The 20,093-nt window shown below is 37.5% G+C and overlaps 2 protein-coding genes across 3 annotated transcripts; both read right to left on the bottom strand.

Annotated features, from left to right (window-relative positions):
* Nucleotides 1-23: 23 nt before the first annotated feature.
* On the bottom strand, nt 24-9,619 carry tomm40 (translocase of outer mitochondrial membrane 40 homolog (yeast)). Of its 2 annotated transcripts, none has more exons than XM_067448653.1 (10): nt 9,463-9,619; nt 8,695-8,921; nt 8,549-8,616; nt 4,943-5,035; nt 4,749-4,850; nt 4,431-4,536; nt 3,794-3,916; nt 3,613-3,689; nt 1,769-1,871; nt 24-1,475 (listed from the first exon to the last, which is right to left on the bottom strand). In XM_067448653.1, the coding sequence occupies exons 2-10, from the start codon at nt 8,918-8,920 to the stop codon at nt 1,336-1,338; spliced, it is 1,038 nt and encodes a 345-aa protein (XP_067304754.1). In that variant the 5' UTR covers nt 8,921; nt 9,463-9,619; the 3' UTR covers nt 24-1,335. The 2 variants fall into 2 exon arrangements, with proteins under 2 accessions (XP_067304754.1, XP_067304755.1); XM_067448654.1 differs by lacking the exon at nt 9,463-9,619 and adding an exon at nt 9,016-9,409.
* A 1,165-nt stretch (nt 9,620-10,784) lies between these two features.
* On the bottom strand, nt 10,785-19,762 carry ddx61 (DEAD (Asp-Glu-Ala-Asp) box helicase 61). Its single transcript, XM_067448648.1, has 14 exons — nt 19,625-19,762; nt 17,956-18,911; nt 17,772-17,835; nt 17,574-17,678; nt 17,319-17,448; nt 15,979-16,125; nt 14,795-14,889; nt 14,571-14,693; nt 14,288-14,416; nt 13,858-13,974; nt 12,973-13,036; nt 12,777-12,878; nt 12,430-12,638; nt 10,785-12,328 (listed from the first exon to the last, which is right to left on the bottom strand). Exons 2-13 carry the CDS (start codon nt 18,129-18,131, stop codon nt 12,439-12,441), a joined length of 1,452 nt encoding a protein of 483 aa, XP_067304749.1. The 5' UTR covers nt 18,132-18,911; nt 19,625-19,762; the 3' UTR covers nt 10,785-12,328; nt 12,430-12,438.
* Nucleotides 19,763-20,093: the final 331 nt, after the last annotated feature.

Here is a 20,093-nt window from a genome sequence, read left to right as displayed (position 1 = left end):
AAAAACCTGCTTTCTTTCAAAACTCAATTCACAACCAGATGTTTATTCAACAATTGCACTGTAAAATAATCCATTAGAATCAGGCCAAAAGCCAGTTTTATATTACTCCACCATGTCACAAAGACATGAAATCAGCATGAGACATGAAAAACTCCACTGGGCATTAAAACCAGCTTAAAATGTACAGGTTTATTATAGTACCTGGTCCAACTCTGACTGCCCCCAAAACCTTTAACTGTCTACAACTAATTAAAATAATACAAACATTGGAAATTATTCTATGTGGAAAATTTATAGCGACACATTGAGACATAAAAAGGACAGTCTGATTGATTACGCCCAGCCACTATGAAACCAGCATTTGAATTTGGCCACAAGACCCCAAAAGATAAATACAGGAAAAGGATCTCATGGTCAAAAGTCTCAGATGGTTATTTCATGAGACTAAGGCCTGGTTTCACAGACAGGGCTTAGATTAAGATAGGAGCTGGCCATTTAAGTAGCTTATATAAATGTGCCTTAGGGGAAAAAAACATTATTGGTGTGCATCTTGAGACAAAAAAATGGCACTGACATATATTTATGTCAGAGCAAGTTGCTTTCAGTTAAAACATCTATTTTAGTCTGGGACTATAGGCTTAATCCTTGTCTGTGAAACCGTGCAAAAGGGACACCAACTTCCAACAACCCGTCACTTAAACCCAGAGCTTCCCATGCATTGAATTTTCATAGTTCTGACATCACACACAGCATTTCATGGAGTATATTATTGAACATTAAATCATTTTAATTCTTACATGAACATTAAGTAAAAAAATGTTGCACAAATGAGCTGACCACATTTATATAGACCAAAACAAGTGGTTTATGTTAATAGATCAAAAAATGTATGTCTTTTGCCCTTAAGAAAACCGTCATGTGTAAAAACCAGAAAAAAATAATTCCAAGGCAAGAAAAAAAAGGAAAAAAAAAGGAGCAAAAGGCATCTCCACATTTACTGACTGTATTTGATTGAATCATATTTTGAATGCAGATACGTACTTTCTTCCAAAACACCTTTAATGTTACATGCATCGGACATTCTTCCACATGATTTAAAAACAAACCTTATGTGACTGTCTGTATCAGATAACGGAACATTTAGATTGATGAGAGCTCTGTTGGACAGTCCTGTGAGCTCTTTGTCCTGGTCCATCCTTGTGAAGGTTCAACGCAGTAATACTGGGAGTCTCTGAGTCCGTTTCAGTGTTGGTCCATGTCCCCATGTCTCTTTGCACCAGTCCAAGCGTGGTGGAGGGTTGTATCTGTTGAGATTCTGAAATCGCCATGGTCGTTCTATCCGATGGTGACACCAAAGCCACACTGAAACTTGTTCTTGCGGTGGTTAAGGAAGGCGCCTAGAGCTAATGATAGAGGAAGTGGAAGCAGCTTCTTCTCCAGCGTCGCTCCCACCACCCAATTGCTATCTAAAGAACCTGAAGTACAAGGTTGAAGAGGTGAGGTAAGCTTAACAGTGAAAAAAAAAAAGCACACAAAATCCGCTATACCACCAAAAAACTGTCACTGTCACAGCCCTATCACTAACAGACCTCTTCATACCAAATACAACATTATTCATATAAAAATATTTAAATAAACAATATTAGTTTTTACAATAGCAAATAAGCAAACAGTGCAGGGCTAGTTATAGTATAATATTTCAGTTAAATAAAAATATTAAATTATGAAACTTTCGAATGCTAACAGTTCAAGAAAAGCCTTCCAATACCTTTGAACAGCAGATTTGCTTTAGGTACATCCAACTGATAACCAAACGACATGCTTGTGTCCTGCATCCGTGTGCTAGCCTCAAATTCCACCCCAACCTGGAGCTGTGGGAGGTTCAGATTCAAAGGTGTGAGTTTAACAGACCAATGGTATTATCTTGAGTAACAGATCTGTCAAATAAAGGTGCCCTAGAATGAGTTGAAACAATATGTTAAATTGTTCTCTGATATCTACATAAAGGGTATGTGACTTATTTAAGGGCAAAAATTGTCCAGATCCAGTTTTACAGGTCCATTTAAAACCCTAGAAAATGTCCCTAAGATGTATTGCTGTTTTTGCCTTATTTGGAAAAGTCATGAATATTAATGTTGAGCTCTGCTGTGATTGGCTTATTTCAGACGCACACAGCAGTTCAGTTTTTCAGTGAAGCGGCTCTTGAGTCCTGACAGAACACAGACTGACTGAATGACACTTTAAGCAGAACATCTCAAATGGATGGTTGCTAGATTGTACATGTTTAGGTAAAACATGTTTACTGAAATCTGGCAACCACACCCATGAATGCTCGTTTCCCTCCGACAAAACCAAAACTAGTATACTATCAGGTGTTTTGGTTATACATGGTACTTGGAGTATCCTATTGTTACAGGACTAGCATCTTGCGTTATCTAGACAATGCTGTCTCTCTAAGAAACTTTCAATTTTATCAGAAATTGTTTAAACAGTCAATAAGTGGATAAATCACTACTTACTGCTTGCAGGAATACAGTTGTAATTAGGCCTGTGTCGATAGTCAATAAATCAATTAAGCGCACGATACAAAAAAAGGAGCTCTATAATTTTTCCAGCCGCGATAATTGCCATTTGCATGCTTTTCCTCGTTTCTCTCGTTGCCCGCGCGCGGCTGTTTGGGGAGGTGTTTATACTCGACGCGCAGACCGGGTGCGGCATGATAAGACGTCATTCTCGGCCAGCAGATTCTTCTGGAACTCGTGGCTCTTCGGTTGTGGAGCCACACGCAAAGTTACGAAATTTGTGCACATGCACAACGGCAAGCGAAATGGGGCCTCGCGCACTCCACGTCAACGTCACTTTTGCCGCGCGCACCCTTGCACTTAAGCGGACGCGTTTGTGTATAAACGAGGCTTAAAGCTACACTGAAGTTTGATAAACGCAATCTAATTCTTCAACTGTTTGGTTACTGACATTCTTCAAAATATCTTCCCTTGTGTTCTGCTGAAGAAAGAAATTCATGCAGGTTTGAAACAACTTGAGGGTGAGTAAAGGATGACAATTTTCATTTTAAAGTGAACTATCCCTTTAAGACGCAGAGCGAAGCTTGCTTGAAATGGGCCGAGCAAACGAACGATTTTGAATTCAATTTTGTGCGGTATCCGATTATAATAAATATTAACCAAGACTGTTGACATTTTTTGTCTGTGTGAAGGGTATGAAAAGTCCTCACGTCCCCTGCACAGCCTGGAACATGACATTTGTGTCCATGAGAGCTGCCATTTTTGCTATCCTCGCGTGTCACTTGTTTACCTGCAGTCCTGATGATTCGGCTCCATCAGTTCCGTCTGACAATGAACATGTTCGGACATATGCAAATGTTGGGGGTGTACATATAAATAATCACCAGCAATTGCATCACATTTGGCGTTATGTTGAGAATCACTTGGTGGTGTTTTTCATGCATTAGATTTACATAAGAAGTAGGAGGCAACGGTGTTTGAGACTCACAGTATGCAATGTCCATGTACTGAACTCTTATTATTTCACTATGGCAAGGTTAATTAAATTTTTCATTCCAGGGCACCTTTAATAAATTTATAAATGAAGTACCTGATCATTGGCTTTGTGGTAGTATGACGCATGTGCACCAGCTCCCCCTACAGTCAACGTGGCGACATAGTTACTACCTGAGGATGAAAAGGTAGCAGGTCTAATCAGTACATTTAATCAAATTATGATTTTTACAAGACCTTGAATAAAATGTAATAAAGATAGATATGAAAATTATTACCTGTGTACCTGCCCACTAATGATGTGACTGTGCCCTCTTCTCCTGGTCTCTTGTGATAGACAAGCTCACCCCCCAATACCAAAGCAGGGGACACAGACTGGAGGTAGTGCGCCACGATGATACCTATCAGACAAATCATGAACGTGAGCTCCTACTAAGGTTGGGCGGTATGACAATATATATCGTTACCACGGTATAAAAAGTCCATTGTTAGAGATTGTGCTATATCATGTATATCTCGATATGTAAATATATAGTATTATTGAAACTTTAGAGTGATGAAATGCATGAATGAGAATATAAAGAGCATCTCAGGGGGCAATTGCAAATTTGGTACTCAATGTTAAAAATTGTTAGCAAGCACAAAAAGCAGTTAAAAAAAAAACAATGCAGTGCAAACGCTGACTTACAGTATTAAACAATACTTCACAATATTAGTTTTTACTGTATTTTTTAACAAATAAACAGTGTCAGTGACAATAAGAGATTACTTTCAAAAACATTTCTAAAAAAACTTACGAACCCCACATTTTTAACTGTAGTCTGTATTAGGAATACAGTGTTAAAAACAATTTTTTTGTAAAGTCATTTTTTGGAGCTTGATAGTTATGGTCAATAGCGAATCCAAGTTTGTTACCAGATCCAACAAGAACATCTGGGTTGCCAAGGGTAACAGCAGCTGTGAAGTCATCACCACGGTATTCTGCATCACATTGCCAGTTTACAAACTTGTGCTGCTGCGTCTGTAACCCATCATATAATCAGGCAATTAATAACAGTACACTATTCAGCACTGATTTTCTGAACAAGTAAAAAAAAAAAATTCTGACCAATTTAAAGGAATGATTTTTCTCAAATTAAAAACCTTTTCATGTGTAAGATATATTGGACCACAAGTTGTTCTATTTGCATATAAATCTAACTGCAACCAGCAAACATGACTGCAAAGCTGTACCTGAATGGCCAATTTAGAGCGAACATGGCTGGTCAGCTGATGGATGATCTGTGCATTGAGACTGCCTGTGTTGTCCATGTCACCTACCATAACCGGGAAAGACTGAGGGGGCAGATAAAAAAAAAGAGAGAGAGCTGTAGCAAGTTGACAGAAAATCAAAAATCTGTCGGTTAAAACGCAAATAAGGGCCTCACCTCTGCAGGTCCTGTTTGCTTGCTGCCCACATACGTGGCTCCGAATCTGTAACCAGAGTCTCCCAAGGTGCTTAGAGTAATTGTGTGACTAACCTGAGGAAGAAAATTAAGAGGTTATACACTACGATTCAAAAGTATGGAAAATAAGTCTCTTATGCTCGCAGATGCTGCATTTGTTTGATCGAAAATACAGTAAAAACAGTAATGTTATGAAATACTATTACAATTTAAAAGAAAAATGTTCTATTTGAATACATTTTAAAACATAATTTACTCCTTTAATGGCAAAGCTACATTTTCAGCAATCCTTAATCCAGCCTTCAGTGTCACATGATCCTTCAGAAAATAGCTGCATTTATTTGAAAAATAAATATTTTGAAGGATTATAAATGTTTTTTTTTCCTTTTGATCAATTTAATTGTGTAATTTAATAAAAAAAAAATACATATACCTTACCCCACACTTTCATTTAAGTAGGGTATAACAATTTTCTTCAATCAAAAATATTAAGCAGCAAAAAGGATGTGACACTAAAGACAGGCTCCTGAAAATCCATCTTTGCAATCACCAATTATTCGATATAAAACTATATTATATATATATATATATATATATATATATATATATATATATATATATATATATATATATATATATATATATATATATATATAGGCTGTCAACGTTAACACGTTAATAACACTAAATTTAATAACGCATGTTAACGCAGCGCGCATTTTCTGTAGCCCATACGAACTGTGCCCTGTTCTGAACTAAACTGGCAGTAATACTACCTTTATTTATATTCTTAAAATGAGAGAAATCCCTGCTTATTCTGAATTTTTAAGCTAGGCTTAAAGGGATCCCATGGTGTTGAGACTTGTATGGCTTAATATAACATAAATGATGTCTCTTACTGAATTATGTAGTAGAAAACCCATGAAAGATCTACGTTATTTTAAAAATCGATTTTATATTTGGACCATGGGCGGCGCCATTTTGTTTGCGTTCTAGGTTGATGACGTAGAGTGGTTGAACTCCTCAATCAGCTGGCGTTACCCGTAGCTATTTTTACCACAACGCAACTCGAAAATTGTTTCAGAGTTAAACAAAACCAATGAATTCCTTTGTAATTATACTTAAAACACACTCAAACATACATGTGCACACAAACTCACCTACACAAGTCACAAACAGATCGGCAGGCGCGCACACGACAGGCTCTGTCTCAATCGAGATGTTGGGCTGCTCAGTCTCCACGACAGGGGCTGAATCTGAAATCGACCCCCTATACCCTTAAATAGGGCATTATTTGAAGGGACGGACATTTGTATTGTTGTCCGACACCATAGTGGACATGTTCGAGTGCAGTCATTCAGTCTCACGTTCCACCGCAATAACGAGTAAAGCCGATTTACACACAACAGCTGTCCGACTTCACGCACTCAAACATACATGTGCACACAAACTCTCTCTCTCACACAGACTCACACACACCCCAACAGATCGGCGCGAACACACACACACACCCCAACAGATCGGCGCGAACACACACACACACCCCAACAGATCGGCGCGAACACACACACACAACAGATCGGCGCGAACACACACACACACGCACGCACTGCGCGCGCATACATAACCCTCAATCTATTCCCTGTGTAGATATCCTGTTCAACACATCCTGTTCCCTAGATAGACTGTTGATATGCAGTAGATTAACTATAATGCCTAATGTGACCAGCAGAGGGAAATATCTAGGTAGGACGATGGGATAAAGTAACGTGAGGAAGAGAGGCAGGATGTTTTGGTGATGATGCATGCGATTGAGACAGAGCAGTCAGGTGTGTGTGCGCGCCCGCCGATCTGTTTGTGACTTGTGTAGGTGAGTTTGTTTGCACATGTATGTTTGAGTGTGTTTTAAGTACAATTACAAAGCAATTCATTGGTTTTGTTTAACTCTGAAACAATTTTCGAGTTGCATTGTGGTAAAAATAGCTACGGGTAACGCCAGCTGATTGAGGAGTTCAACCACTCTACGTCATCAACCTAGAACGCAAACAAAATGGCGCCGCCCATGGTCCAAATATAAAATCGATTTTTTAAATAACGTAGATCTTTCATGGGTTTTCTACTACATAATTCAGTAAGAGACATCATTTATGTTATATTAAGCCATACAAGTCTCAACACCATGGGATCCCTTTAAGAGACATGAACAAGTTCTTTGATAAACATCTATGACCTTTGATACATATCTAGTCTTCATGCTGTTTTATTGATTATTATTGAATAAGTATTATATGGTTTCACTAATAATAACCGAACATTTGCATAAAGCATGCATATTTGTCCATGTTGATTAGAGTATTAAAAACGTAATTCAAGCTTAATTTAAGATACATCTACAACAAATAAAAATCTGTGATTAAATTGCAATTAATCACAAGTTAACTCATGACAATCATGTGATTAATCGGGATTTTAAAATAATAACAATCGTTTGACAGTACTAATATATATATATTAGGGGTGACCCCTAATAGTCGAAGATTCGATGCATCGATATGCAGGACCGGATTCGACCACTGATCTCATGGTCGAATCTTCGCGGGTGTTATGAAACGAGGATCATACCATTTTGGCAATATGGGGGTGCTTAATATTAGTGTTATAAAGACGTGTTGCGGCGCTGAGCGATCGCCCCTTTAAGGGCACTGAGCTTCGCAACGGATGTGCCGCGCCTTTAAAATTTGAACATATATACACCGACGGTGGCATTCGACACCTGTCCGTGGCGATTAAATATATATTTCCCTCAAATCGTGAATGTACATACTGATTTCACCCTGTGCTACAAGATACACTTATCGTGCAGCTCTTCTGTCAGAAGTCGATTCAAAATTGAGCTTGCACGTATATAATGTTCACGTCTGCCTAGTGTGAGATCCTAAAACGCAGCGCTGAGCTTCAGTCCGGTGTGAGACCCCCTTTAGGTACAGTCGGCTTAAGAACATGCATATAAACGCACTCAAAGTGTTCTTTTCCTCTCTAGGCAGGTATTGTTTGTAGGTTTATTTATCAAAATGTTCTTTTATATATTTGTGTGATCGCGACTTTTAAATGTTATGAGAGAACGGTTAATGTGTAGTGTAGCCTAGTTTTGATCACTTTATTAAAAGTGGTGGCTGTGTGCCGTGTGTAAAGTAAAATAAAAATAGTCTTAGCCTCCTGCTGACTAGTGTCCTGCCCTTCCCAACCTGTTTATACCATTTATTTTTTTCCGGTCTATAGTTTACACACACACAGATGATTCGACTATCGATCGACCATAGAGAGATTCGAAAATTCTGATTCGAATGTGTAAATCCTTAGTCGGGGACACCCCTAATATATATATATGTTTTAATATTTCAAAAACTTACTGCATTTACTCTTACTGTGTGCATAAGATACTTCTCTCAAAAACTTTAAGAATTCTTAATTATTACAAACTGTTGGACAGTGCTGTATATATTGTTATCCTCTGAACTTTCAATTCTAAAAAGAAAGAAAGACATAATTCAAGAGCTAGCAAATCCTGTTCATACTATCGTGACTGACCTGGAAGTGATTACTCAAGCCCTTATTGACAACCAAGCGTACCCCCTCCATCTGCACAGGGAAGACCTCTGAAAAGCAGACAAAGAGACAAGTAAACAAAACACAGAACCACAGGAGGAATGCAAGAAAAATCACCTCTAACAAACCTTTGCATTTGCGATGACACTCTTCAAATGTGCCGGGGTTGGAGAGAGAAGCCTCTGCATCTGTACCGGGCTGCCCTTGTGTGCCTGAGGAGGGTGGGACTGCAGACACTGGGGGCATGGTGAAACCTGGTGGTACCGTCACTAGACCTGCGCCCCCAGGGGCACTGCCGCCACCCCCTGAGGCCGGGGGTGGGCTTGGTGAGCTGGCAGCCAACACACTGCCCATGCTGAAGGACAAGTCAACAGTATGATAAACATTGAAATAACATTAAATGTCATAACATGTTAACATTAACTTCAGGATTATCTACTTCTACTGACATCAGTCATAGGGCAAAAGGTCACGTTCCTACACTCGAAATAATACCGTCAGTAAACATTTCTGCTTCTAATAACTCCCAACTTAAAACCTTGATCTCTACAGGTTTAGGCAGCTAGCAAGTAGTTCAGTTGCGACTGCCTAGTAATGAACGCCAATTATGTATGCACAGCAAAGACTAGAAGGTGGCTCACTAGAGAAAACTAGTACACTAGCATGTGGAGCTTCATTCACGCCTCACTGGCTAAATAGCAGGTAAGCTAAGGTTAATGCTAGCTAACTAGCTAACGTGTGAAAATAGGCTGGCACATATCTAAATGAGACGCGCGAAAGGAGCTCTATTCCGTATTAGCTGGACCGTTGTTTCTATCAATACATGACAGGCTAATTAATAACAAGTGTAATAATATAATTTATGTAACTATTTGCAGGCCTCGTGCTATACTCACGTTTAGCAATGCAGTCTAGTTATACGGCTGAGGCACCGGTAGGATGACAGACTACGTAACCGACGTCTTGGCCAGCCCATTCCGGCTGTATTAATAGATCATTGGATAAAAGACACAACAAATGTCTGATGATTGGCTATTGAATATGACGTCCTTGTGAGGTAATCGGGGAAGGAAATACGACGGTTCGTGGTGTGTATTGTACACTCCACCAAGTTACACTTCAAGGGTATGAGCTGTACATTTGCAATTTTTTCATGCATGTTTTTGTTGTTGTAAACATTGCCATTAAAAATAGACGACAGGGTGTTATTTACACACTACAAAAAAGCAAGGGAATAAGTGGTCATAAGATTGTCGTTATCTTTAATAGCTGCCATTCAGATTTTAAAGCATGATTTAAAAATTACAAAGTTTTAAAATTGTACAAACTTAATAAAAAAAAAATGGTTATGTTAAAAATGGTTCTATTGATGGTTATTTTATTTAATGTAATGAAAATGTAATTTTAATGGTTTTAAACATCCCTGATTCTCCCTGAAAATCTGGATCCATCTGGGAAGATCTTGTAAAGAATTGTGAGAAAATTTTATATTACAATTATATATTATTCATCATTAATTAAACTGTATTTTTATGTTTTATTCTCAAGTGTTCTAGTGATACTGACTTAAATTGATACTCTTTAATATTTAAACACTGAGAACACGGCCCCAGGCGGCAGCTGATATTGATCTTTCACAGAAGTGGTTTTTCTTTAGCCTTCCAAAGAGGCTGACGTGCTTAGGAGATTGATTTCTCAAATGTTTCTTCCATTTCAGCCAAAGAGCCCAACAGCACTGTTTGTTATAATTGGCGACTTGTTCAGTTTTCTGAAACTTGCCCCTTTTTGTCTGGTTGTTCAGTTTGCTAGCATTGATTGTGTGGGCTAAGCCATGTGGCTTTATCCATTCTGTAAAAAGCTACAATGAAGATGTAAATGCAAGACTTTGTGGAGTGTACCCTCACTTGTTTAAACTTCTGACTTTAAAAACTTATTTTAACATCATAGGAAGATGCATGTGTGAAAAACTGCCTTATGTATAGTTTCCGTAATTTGAAATAATCCATGTAGAAACGTGATTACATGCAACTAATAAAGTAAGCGAGCTGTAAATGTATCCAATGGTGATATTCAAGCCACACAATAGAAAATAGCCTAAAAAACGACTTAAAACCAAATCGGGAAAAAGAGAAAATTATACCATTTTCATTTCATACAAATAAGGTCACTGAAATGATAGTTTCCTTGACTTTAAAGTACTTGGAAGAGAATACAAACATTTGGAGAATATGCTGGACTTTATTTTGTTTAAAAGAGAAGGGAAAGAATAGGCTGGCATTGACATTTGGAGCAAAAAGCTTTGGCCATTCTCCCATATATCCTCGCAGTAAAACATACATCTACTTAATACAATACATGGCAGAGAGCACAATTCAACACATACAACAGGGGACAAAAGTTTATACTTCAAGAGCTACCAACTTTATTACAGCTGCCATTTCATCTCAGCATTGGTGCCGATATGTTGTAAAATACACTTCTTCTGATTTTTCTGTGCATTAAACACCACCGGGGAAAAACTGAATCTGATCAATCACATTGTTTTAATAAAATAAAACCAGACTGTATGTTTCAATGGGGAAAAAAGTATAATTAACCTAAACTGTCTGCCAGTTTTCAAAAAATGAAAGCTTAACTATTGAAATTAAAGTCCTGCCTCACCAAATATATGAGCTGGGATACCTGGTTGTCGGACACAAGCAAATCTAATGCTCACCCAGCCAATGCTGAGGTAGGTACTGTTCACTACCAACAAACTGGTGGGTCAAATAGAGAACAAGTAACTTATGGGTTTGAGGTATCGGAGAACTCAATCTAGCTGGTAAAAATTTCTTCAACTAACAATCCTGACCAAAGCAGTTTTTTTTTTTTTTTTTTTGCACTGCGCACCTATAGTGCTCCCTCCTACCCAGAGGAAGTATATAGATTAAGGCACTTAGAGAGACAGAGATGGCTGAAGTCAGAGTGTGACAATGCAGACTGAATTTAAAAAGGATCAGATGCTTTCAAAAACTTTTGGGAAAGATGACATGGTGGCGAGTCAAAAGTTAGCCAAAGAAAAAAATCTGTTTGCATTAGAAAGGACAAGCCTCTCAAGATGATATTTAGACACACAAGGCTGTAAAATAACCAACAGAAGACCATTATGAATTTGTTAAACCTCCCAAGTGTTCTCTGATCAACTGTAAAGCTCTGAGTAAAACTCATTACACACAAGGCTGTAAATAACCAACAGAAGACCATTATGAATGTGTTAAACCTCCCAAAGTGTTCCCTGATCAACTGTAAAGCTCTGAGTAAAACTCATTATGTAATGCGCAAAAAACCATTCACATTAGGCGATGGATAGGCAGCACTAAACGTACTCCTAGTAAAGCTTGGGCATTGGTTTTTGGCACTAACTCCTGCCCGTATTTTCTATTTTTATTGTTATGGTAAATAAAAAAGGGGGCAAAATCCTCATGAACAGCAGTTATGGATGGTGAATGGTCTTTGCCAATGCTCTGGGTCCAAAGAACAGTGGCTTATTGTGCTCCAAATGGAAAAAGGGTAAGCTGCCTCAGTGAGTCCATAGAGAACAAGCCGAATGACTTATAATGGCCCCTAAACTTGTGGCAGCTGATCACATTTTACCATGGCAGTTCCAGACCGCTGAAGCATTTGGTAAGAAAATAAACTACAACAAAAAACAATCAAAGTCATCTTTGCGTCTGTCTTCAGTAGAAATTGTGCAGAATGCCAAGCATTGGTCCCTTTATTCTCCTAAAAGAAAAATATTTGTACATTACAACTAAATGTAGTCACATCTGTATAAACGAGTTGAAGTGCTTCAGATCAGGTTATTTAGGACATGGCCTTCTTACCAGTAAGGGTTAATTAAGCTCGCCGGCTTTGTGAGCAGCCTCTTCCTCATCAGGGTTCATGGAGTGAAACTCCGCCACATACAGGCTCTTATCAATGCTGCTGGGTATGGGCTTTATGTCAGTCATCAGCTGGTCCTCAATCCCCTTTAGGTTGAAACGATCTTCTGAGGTGATCAGGTTAATGGCCAGACCCAGGTGACCATACCTACCTGAGAACAGAGAAAGACAATGAAATAAACCACATGTAAACCAAATGATAATTCAATTAACACAAAAAGATAGATTTTAAGTGATTTATTATCATTATTATTATTATTATAGAGTTTCCATTTGATGTTGATGGTTACCTGATCGACCAATACGGTGCAAGTAAGTCTCAGCATTTTTGGGGAAGTCAAAGTTGATGACTACATTGACAGCCTGGATGTCAATTCCTCTTGTGAAAAGATCTGTGACAGGTAAAGCACCCCCCAAAAGGTTTCAGAAACATTTAGGAAAAGCCCTTGAAAACAGGAAGAGTGCATTGAATGTGGCTACCCATACCTGTGCAGACCAGGTTCCTACACAGTCCATTTCTGAAGTCATGAAACACACGATTTCTGTATTCCTGTAATAATATAAAAATAATTTAGGGAAGAAAAAAACAAAACTATATACCATTATAATAACATACTATAGTTAAAAAGTTGAGTTTAAAAGATTATTTTTGAAATAAATTATTTGTGCTCAGCAAGACTGCATTTATTTGATCAAATACATTTCTTAAATATTACAATTTAAAGCTGTAGTCCGTAACTTTTTTTGCACTCTAGCGGTTAATAAACAGAACTGCATGTGTGTCTTGTGGAAAAACATTGCAGCCAGAGCTACATCTCTCAGTTTATGTCTATGGCGAGTCACGCAGGGACTGTGCTCCTCCGCAGCGGGTCTCACCAGACCGGTCTGAAACAGTCCTAATATAAACACTTATTATAAGTGTACCATAATGATTCAGGGTATGACAATAAGACAGTTTGGAAAATGGATTAATGTTGTTTGGAAAATGGATTCATGTTGTAGTCTCACAATATAATTTTTTGTAAATCTTAAACATAACAAGTTACATGCAGCAGCTTTAAAATAACATTTATATTATATAATTACTAGAAAATATTACTCTAGTCTTCAGGGTCACAGAACACATTATAACATGCTGATTTGATGCTCAAGAAACATTTCTTATTAATATCAATGTTAAAAAAAAACTTGTGGAGCTTAGCATTTTTGCAAAAAACTATAAAAAAAAAAAAGTTCAAAAGAACAGCATTTATTTGAAATAGCAAAGACATGTATAGCGGTATAAAGAAAGATTTCTGTCACTATCTATAAAATGTATCCTTGCAAATATTAAACAACTTTTGAATTGTGTAGCAGCATTCTGAAGCTGACCTGCATCATCTTGGCATGGATGTAAAAGCAAGAATAGCCAAGCTGTGTGATCTTCTTGGCAAGGAGTTCCACCCTTTGAGTGGAGTTACAGAAGATGATAGACTGGTTGATTTGGAGCTAGGAAGAGATATCAAATAAATACAAATAAAGGAGAAAATTAAGTTACTTTTTCCCTAGGTGAAGACAATTCAAAATGGCTTTAAGAAAAAATACGTTATTTAAGATAAAATAATTCAAATAAGGTGAACATCACTGCTTTGAAACAATCGCCATTGTAAAAGCGCTATATAAATAAAGTTGATTAATGGATTGATTGATAATATAGTCATTCAATTGTACTATGCCAAAGAAGCTTTGGAGTAATACAAGTGAAAAACTTGCAAAATAGCAGTTGAATCTAGAGCAGATGTTGGAGGGAACGTCCACTTACCCTTGAGAACAGTGTATTAAGACAGTGCACTTTCTGTCTTTCTGTCACATAAGCATAGTACTGAGTGATGCCTTTCAGTGTCAGCTCATCCATCAGATTGATTTCATATGGCTTCTGAAGGTGTTTGGACTACACAACGTGACAGAGTCATTAGCATGGTTAAAGCTAATTTATATGACAAATAATCTGGATGTAGTTAAAAAAATTGTATACATTAAATCCAAGATATTTGGCATCAAAAGTCTAGGCTAATTATAAAAACCAATTAGAATATATCTCTCACCATAAATTTCTGCACACTGATTGGGAAAGTGGCAGAATAGAGAAGAATCTGACGGTTTTTGGGCAGGAAGCTGATGATGTCCTCAATAAGCACCACAAAGTCTTGAGAAAGCAACTTGTCAGCCTGTTATGAACAAATCAGACATCATGGACTTCAATCCTATTAGCCCTCATTTAGACAAGATGCTTAGTGGAAATCAGCTCTTTTTGCATTATTTTTCTTACCTCATCCATCACAACCATCTGAGCTTTGTCAACCTTGGCCACACCTTTCTTTATCAAGTCAAGGATTCTTCCTGGGGTAGCTATTATAACATGTACTAGAGAGAGAGAAAAAAATTAAGGCTTACAGAAAGAGATTCATCACTGAATATGCAATTAACGTCCAAATTCTTTTAAATTAAAATTTAACTGCCGTAATGACTTGGCCCTGTATGTTATATCAGTGTTTTTTCCTGGGGACTCACTGCTCTGCACATATTGTATGTCTCCATTATTTTACACATCTGATTCAGATCTTTAGCTCAATCTGAAAGAGCCACAATAACTGAATACGTTCAGATAACAGAGACATATGAAATGCACAGAACAGTTGGCACCCAGGATCAGGATTGAAAACCGTATTAATAAAACAGGGGTCCAATCCTACTGACTACAAACCTGGTAAAAAATTACTACCGAGCAATGGAGAAAAGCCTGGTTTTGCCCTCCAGGTGTGCGTTCCTATAAGCGAGTGACGGCACGTGAAAAATATGTATAGATTTATACTTCAACTAAAAAGTATTCTGTCATCAATGATAGCTCATTTGAAAAGGATGGAAAATGCCCTTCATTTTATCTGCACTAATCCAGCTGCAATCACCAATAAAACTTTGTTCCATATTTTTTTCATCGTCATAAATATCATCACAAATATTCTTGAAATATTGAGATATAATTGAGGCTATATCACCCATCCCTACAAGATGCCTATAAACAAATGTGTGTGGAAGCAGGTTGGAGCTAAACTGCAGGAGACTGACCTTCCATAACAGGATTAGGGAACACTGCATTATAATGAAGTGCATGTAATTATGAGACACCTTGTCTAACATTAATGCTCTTTGAGGACCAAGGAAGTACAACTTAAAAATTACTCAAATGACTGTGGTCTGGCAAGACTTCAGAAAAACAGGCGGTAGGTGTGACTCCCAACAAATCAAGCCATTTAGAGTGGAACGCAGCCTTTGGGCAAATTTACTGCACAAACTTTTCTCACTGAAGAATTTACACAAGGAGTGCCTGCAAGGTTGCCATTTGTAACCATGTTACTGCAAAGGTTTCTTTTTTTTCCACCTTCAATTTTATAACCCTCTTTTTTAATTCTCAAATCACTAGAAGTGGTTTAAAACTTAGAGAAATCCAATTACCGGTCTCATCAAGACGCATGATGTCATCCCTCAGGTTGGTGCCACCTGTTGTAGCCATAACCTTGACGCCACCAAGGTGCTTGCTCATGTTGATACTTATCTGGCTCACCTGCAGAGCCAACTCACGAGTTGGTACCATCACTAAGGCTAAAATAAAGTTAGAAAAAGAAAAAGAAGGAAAAAAAAAACACTTTATTTATATGCACACAACTCAAGTTTCAGTTCAGCAAGATTTTCTTTTTATAGAAATTAATACTTTTATTCTGTAAAGATGGATTAAAATGATTAAAAAAAATGCAAGTTATAGACTTTTACATGGTAACAAAATATCTGTTTTAAATTAGTGCCGTAAATTTAAACTCTGTTAATTAAACAATCCCAAAAAAATGCATCATGGTTTCCATAAAAATATTAGGTAACAAAACTTATCAACAATCATAAGAAATTTTACTTGCATATTACTGTGCGTTCACACCGCTGCTGACGAGTGTCAAAATTCACTCTGGCCGCTCTGCCAATGAGAGTCAAAATACACTATGGATGCCCTGGCAACGACGCTGTAGAAAGATTCATGGACACGCTGGCGCTCTGACGTAGATTGAATGTTTGCTCCTTTTTTAAACTGTATTTAAAGGGGCCGCAAAGCAAACAAACATGTTGACTGGCAGATTGACCACAAGTAGGGTATACGTTAACCTCATGAAATCATTTAAAAGGGAAAGAAAGAATTAATTGCATTCCCGCCAAAAAAGGCGTTCTGGCTCCTATAAAATAATGTGTGCCTTCTGAACAAATTACACATCCCTATGTATAATCACATGATAAATGATAGGGAAACCCCCACAGAAATGATCAACTTCTTACATTTTGCTTGGGAAGTAATATGGTCGTAACCAAAGTTTACAGGCCTGCGGAGCACTTCTACATTCAATTGGTTGCCGCCGAACTGCGTCATAGCTCATTACCATAAATTTGACCTGATTTCAACTCTCCTCAAAGTCCAGATCATCCATGACGTGCTGCGCCGCACTCGCCGGAGCTCGCCACAGGCTCCCATTGAAAATGAATGACGCTCTCGCCACTGGCGGTGTGAACGCACAGGTAGAATGCTTTCTGAAGCATGTGACTGGAGTAATAATGCTGAAAATTCAGCATTGCCATCACAGGAATAATAACATTTAAAAATACATTACTTTACTATTATTTTACAACGTTACTGCATTTATCAATCAAATAAATACAGGCTTTATAAGCATTAGAGACGTCATAACATTTTGAATGAAAGTGTATGTAATTAATGTACAGCATTTTATAAAGAATTTATTCAATGTATGTCAAACCTTGAACATGATCCTTCTTCAGATCAATCCTTTCCAAGAGGGGTATGAGGTAGGCTCCACTTTTACCTGTGCCATTTTTTGCTCGGGCGAGAATGTCCCTCCCTGACAAGACAATGGGAATACTCTCCTCCTACAGAGACAGACAATGTGGGATAGATACATTTCCCGACAGGTTTATTTGAGAATCATTCTAAAAGACATAAGCTAAGCAAAGACACCAGAGTTTATTTTGTAACTGTACACAAGTTAGAGTACCTGGATAGGGGAAGGCTTCTCCCAGCCCATCTCAAATATACCCATCAGCAGTTCCCTCTTAAGGCAGTAATCTTCAAACTCGTTTCCCTTGGTTGCAGTCACATCCTGTAAAAAATAGGGCATACAAAATCAAAAACGAAGAAACAAGCAACCCCGTTCAAAATAAGCATCTAATAAAAAACAAGCTTCACAACTTACTGTGGTTCGCACTCTCATGTCTTTTGGTGGAAGTTGCAGGCACTTCTTCCAGTCATCTCCAAATCTAAAAGAAATTGTTTACAAAAAGAGTTGGACTTAATATAATATTTAATAATTTTGTTCATAAACAGCTCAACTAACATGATCAATATGATGAACCAATGTCAAAAATATCAGACTCTACCTGATACCACCACTGCTTTGGGGTATACTGCTTCCTTTCTGGGACATCAAAGGTATTTTTCCTGACTGTGCTGAGGAAGTAAGTGATCCAGACTGAAGGGACATAGGCCTGGACTGTCCATTCTGTTTGGTCATTGAAATGACTGAAGAAGGGATCTCTGTTCTCGCTGTAGCCATTGTCAGATGTTTTCCTCAACTGTTTTAATCAAATTAACCTTTTGTTGTTGTTGTTGCTGCTACTTTTGAGCTGTTCGTTAAACTGTTTTACGGTTACGCTCAATGCACCTTTGTGTAAACAGTTTCTGTTACGTACAGACCTCTTAAAAATAAGAGTGACTGTCGTATAACATTTATTTATAATAAGCTCTCCCAAAATAGGAGAAAATTATATTTATATGAATAAATATATCATAAGCCTAGAGTCAATTTACAAAATAACTAGCAAACAAGTACTTGTAAAATTCAAGTCTTGCACAAGGATTTCAAAATTGCAAATGAGCAAAAATCTATTAATGCCTATCAAAAGTCACTTTTATATTATCCCTGAAAAATAAAGTATTCACTTTGTTTCTTTTTCAAACAGCTGGATTGCAGAAATCCTGAAGTACCCTCTTTTTTCCTTTTGGTATCCAAAATGTATAAAGTATTTACATTCAAAAGCACAAGGCTCAGCGAAAGGTTATTAATAGGTTCTTAATGTGCTCTTAAGATTCTAGTACTCTGTTTTCGTCATGAGGAATTTCAAACTTTGCTCAGTGTTACTTGCTCCTATTTTAACCTGTTGAAAAACTCCAACGACACTGAGGGCTTTCAAACTGAAAGTCAATGCAGGATTATGAGTCCAAAATTAAGTTAAAAGTCCATAAATGTTTCCACTCTTGGCTTCGCGATGTCTCGTTTCTCCTCGCTTTACTGTCACAATTCCTGAACACTTCAGTGGAGAAAATTCTGGAACACCTGCCAGATATGAAAGTTATAAAACAAAATGAGTTGCATATTAAGGAAAGGCTATTTCTGGCATCAATCAAGGGGCTAGTTTCATAGTTTATCTTTAAATGCATATGAACCGATGAGTTATAATCATATTTAAAAGAACATATAGTACAGTTCTGCTAACTAACTTACTTTCAATACATTAACTAGCAAGACACCCACGTTTAGCTAACAGATTCAAACACTTGTTAAAAGTGTGAAAACACTTAGAATTCGTATGACAATTCGGAATCCGAATCTGATTTAAAGTTCTTCACTAAATCGCTTAAGGTTTAACTATAAGCTCTGAAGCTAAAAGTGTGCACGAGCGTCAGGAGTTGTTAGCGTAGCTAACTGAGCTAGCCGACAAGCACCACAAAGGTGGTTAATCGGCAAAGTTTTTTTGTTTCACATTCAACCAAAGAGTTCGCGAATATAGTTCAGAACATTATATATGAACAACTCAGCGCAAAACGTTTTTCTGGGGACAGAGTGAACTTTGTTTCCTGAGATGAGATATGTCAACTAAATTTAAAACATACTATTAAACAGCATGCTAGCTCAACCTGCCAGTGGTAACGTTACATTGTTAAGACAGGTTAGCGTAGCTAAATGCTAATAAGAGAGCTAGAGAGACGCTGTGCACGTTTGGAAAGATAAATGTCTGTTTTAGCTAAATACATGTCTGGCTATGTTACCTTCTTGTTTTGAAGGATTTGAATCTTCGTGGATTTGATTAAATCTTCGAACGTTTCTTGAGAAATTCTTTGTTGCTGTGGCTTTTGTCTCTTCCGTCTAGAGATTTAACATGGCCGTGCGCTGAATTGATCTCGAAGGACGTAAACGCATCGAAAAATCGACATCGACCAATCAGATGATAGGGTTTGAATTTGGTGGGCGGTACCGCACCCCCGTGCCTGTGGATTTTCAGAAACATTTCTCATGCATGATCATAAAAATATTCAGTTAAAAAGAGATTTTCATCACCCACCATAAGTTTTATATTTCATATCATGCTTCATATCAAGGCCAAATATTTAGTTAGGGTGAAAATATTTTGAAATGTTACTTTTTTTTAAAAAATATTCAAATTATTATTTCTTATTATTGACATTATATAGGCCTATATTTAGATCATTAGTTTTAAACGTGAAATATGTTTTTTAT

This window comes from Pseudorasbora parva, chromosome 7, assembly GCF_024679245.1.
Source record: "Pseudorasbora parva isolate DD20220531a chromosome 7, ASM2467924v1, whole genome shotgun sequence".
NCBI classification, from domain to species: Eukaryota; Metazoa; Chordata; class Actinopteri; order Cypriniformes; family Gobionidae; genus Pseudorasbora; species Pseudorasbora parva.
Note: the sequence above shows the minus strand (reverse complement) of the source record. Positions and strands in the feature narration are given on the sequence as shown.

Coding starts and splice junctions, on each gene's coding strand:
- tomm40 (XM_067448653.1), bottom strand. CDS start 8,920: ATGGGCAGTGTGTTGGCTGCCAGCTCACCAAGCCCACCCCCGGCCTCA. Junction 3,917..4,430: donor AGATGTTCTTGTTGGATCTG/GTAACAAACTTG, acceptor TTTGTCTGATAG/GTATCATCGTGGCGCACTAC. Junction 3,690..3,793: donor ATTAGTGGGCAGGTACACAG/GTAATAATTTTC, acceptor TTTCATCCTCAG/GTAGTAACTATGTCGCCACG.
- ddx61 (XM_067448648.1), bottom strand. CDS start 18,131: ATGGCTACAGCGAGAACAGAGATCCCTTCTTCAGTCATTTCAATGACC. Junction 17,836..17,955: donor CAAAGCAGTGGTGGTATCAG/GTAGAGTCTGAT, acceptor AATTTCTTTTAG/ATTTGGAGATGACTGGAAGA. Junction 17,449..17,573: donor AGAAGCCTTCCCCTATCCAG/GTACTCTAACTT, acceptor CTGTCTCTGTAG/GAGGAGAGTATTCCCATTGT.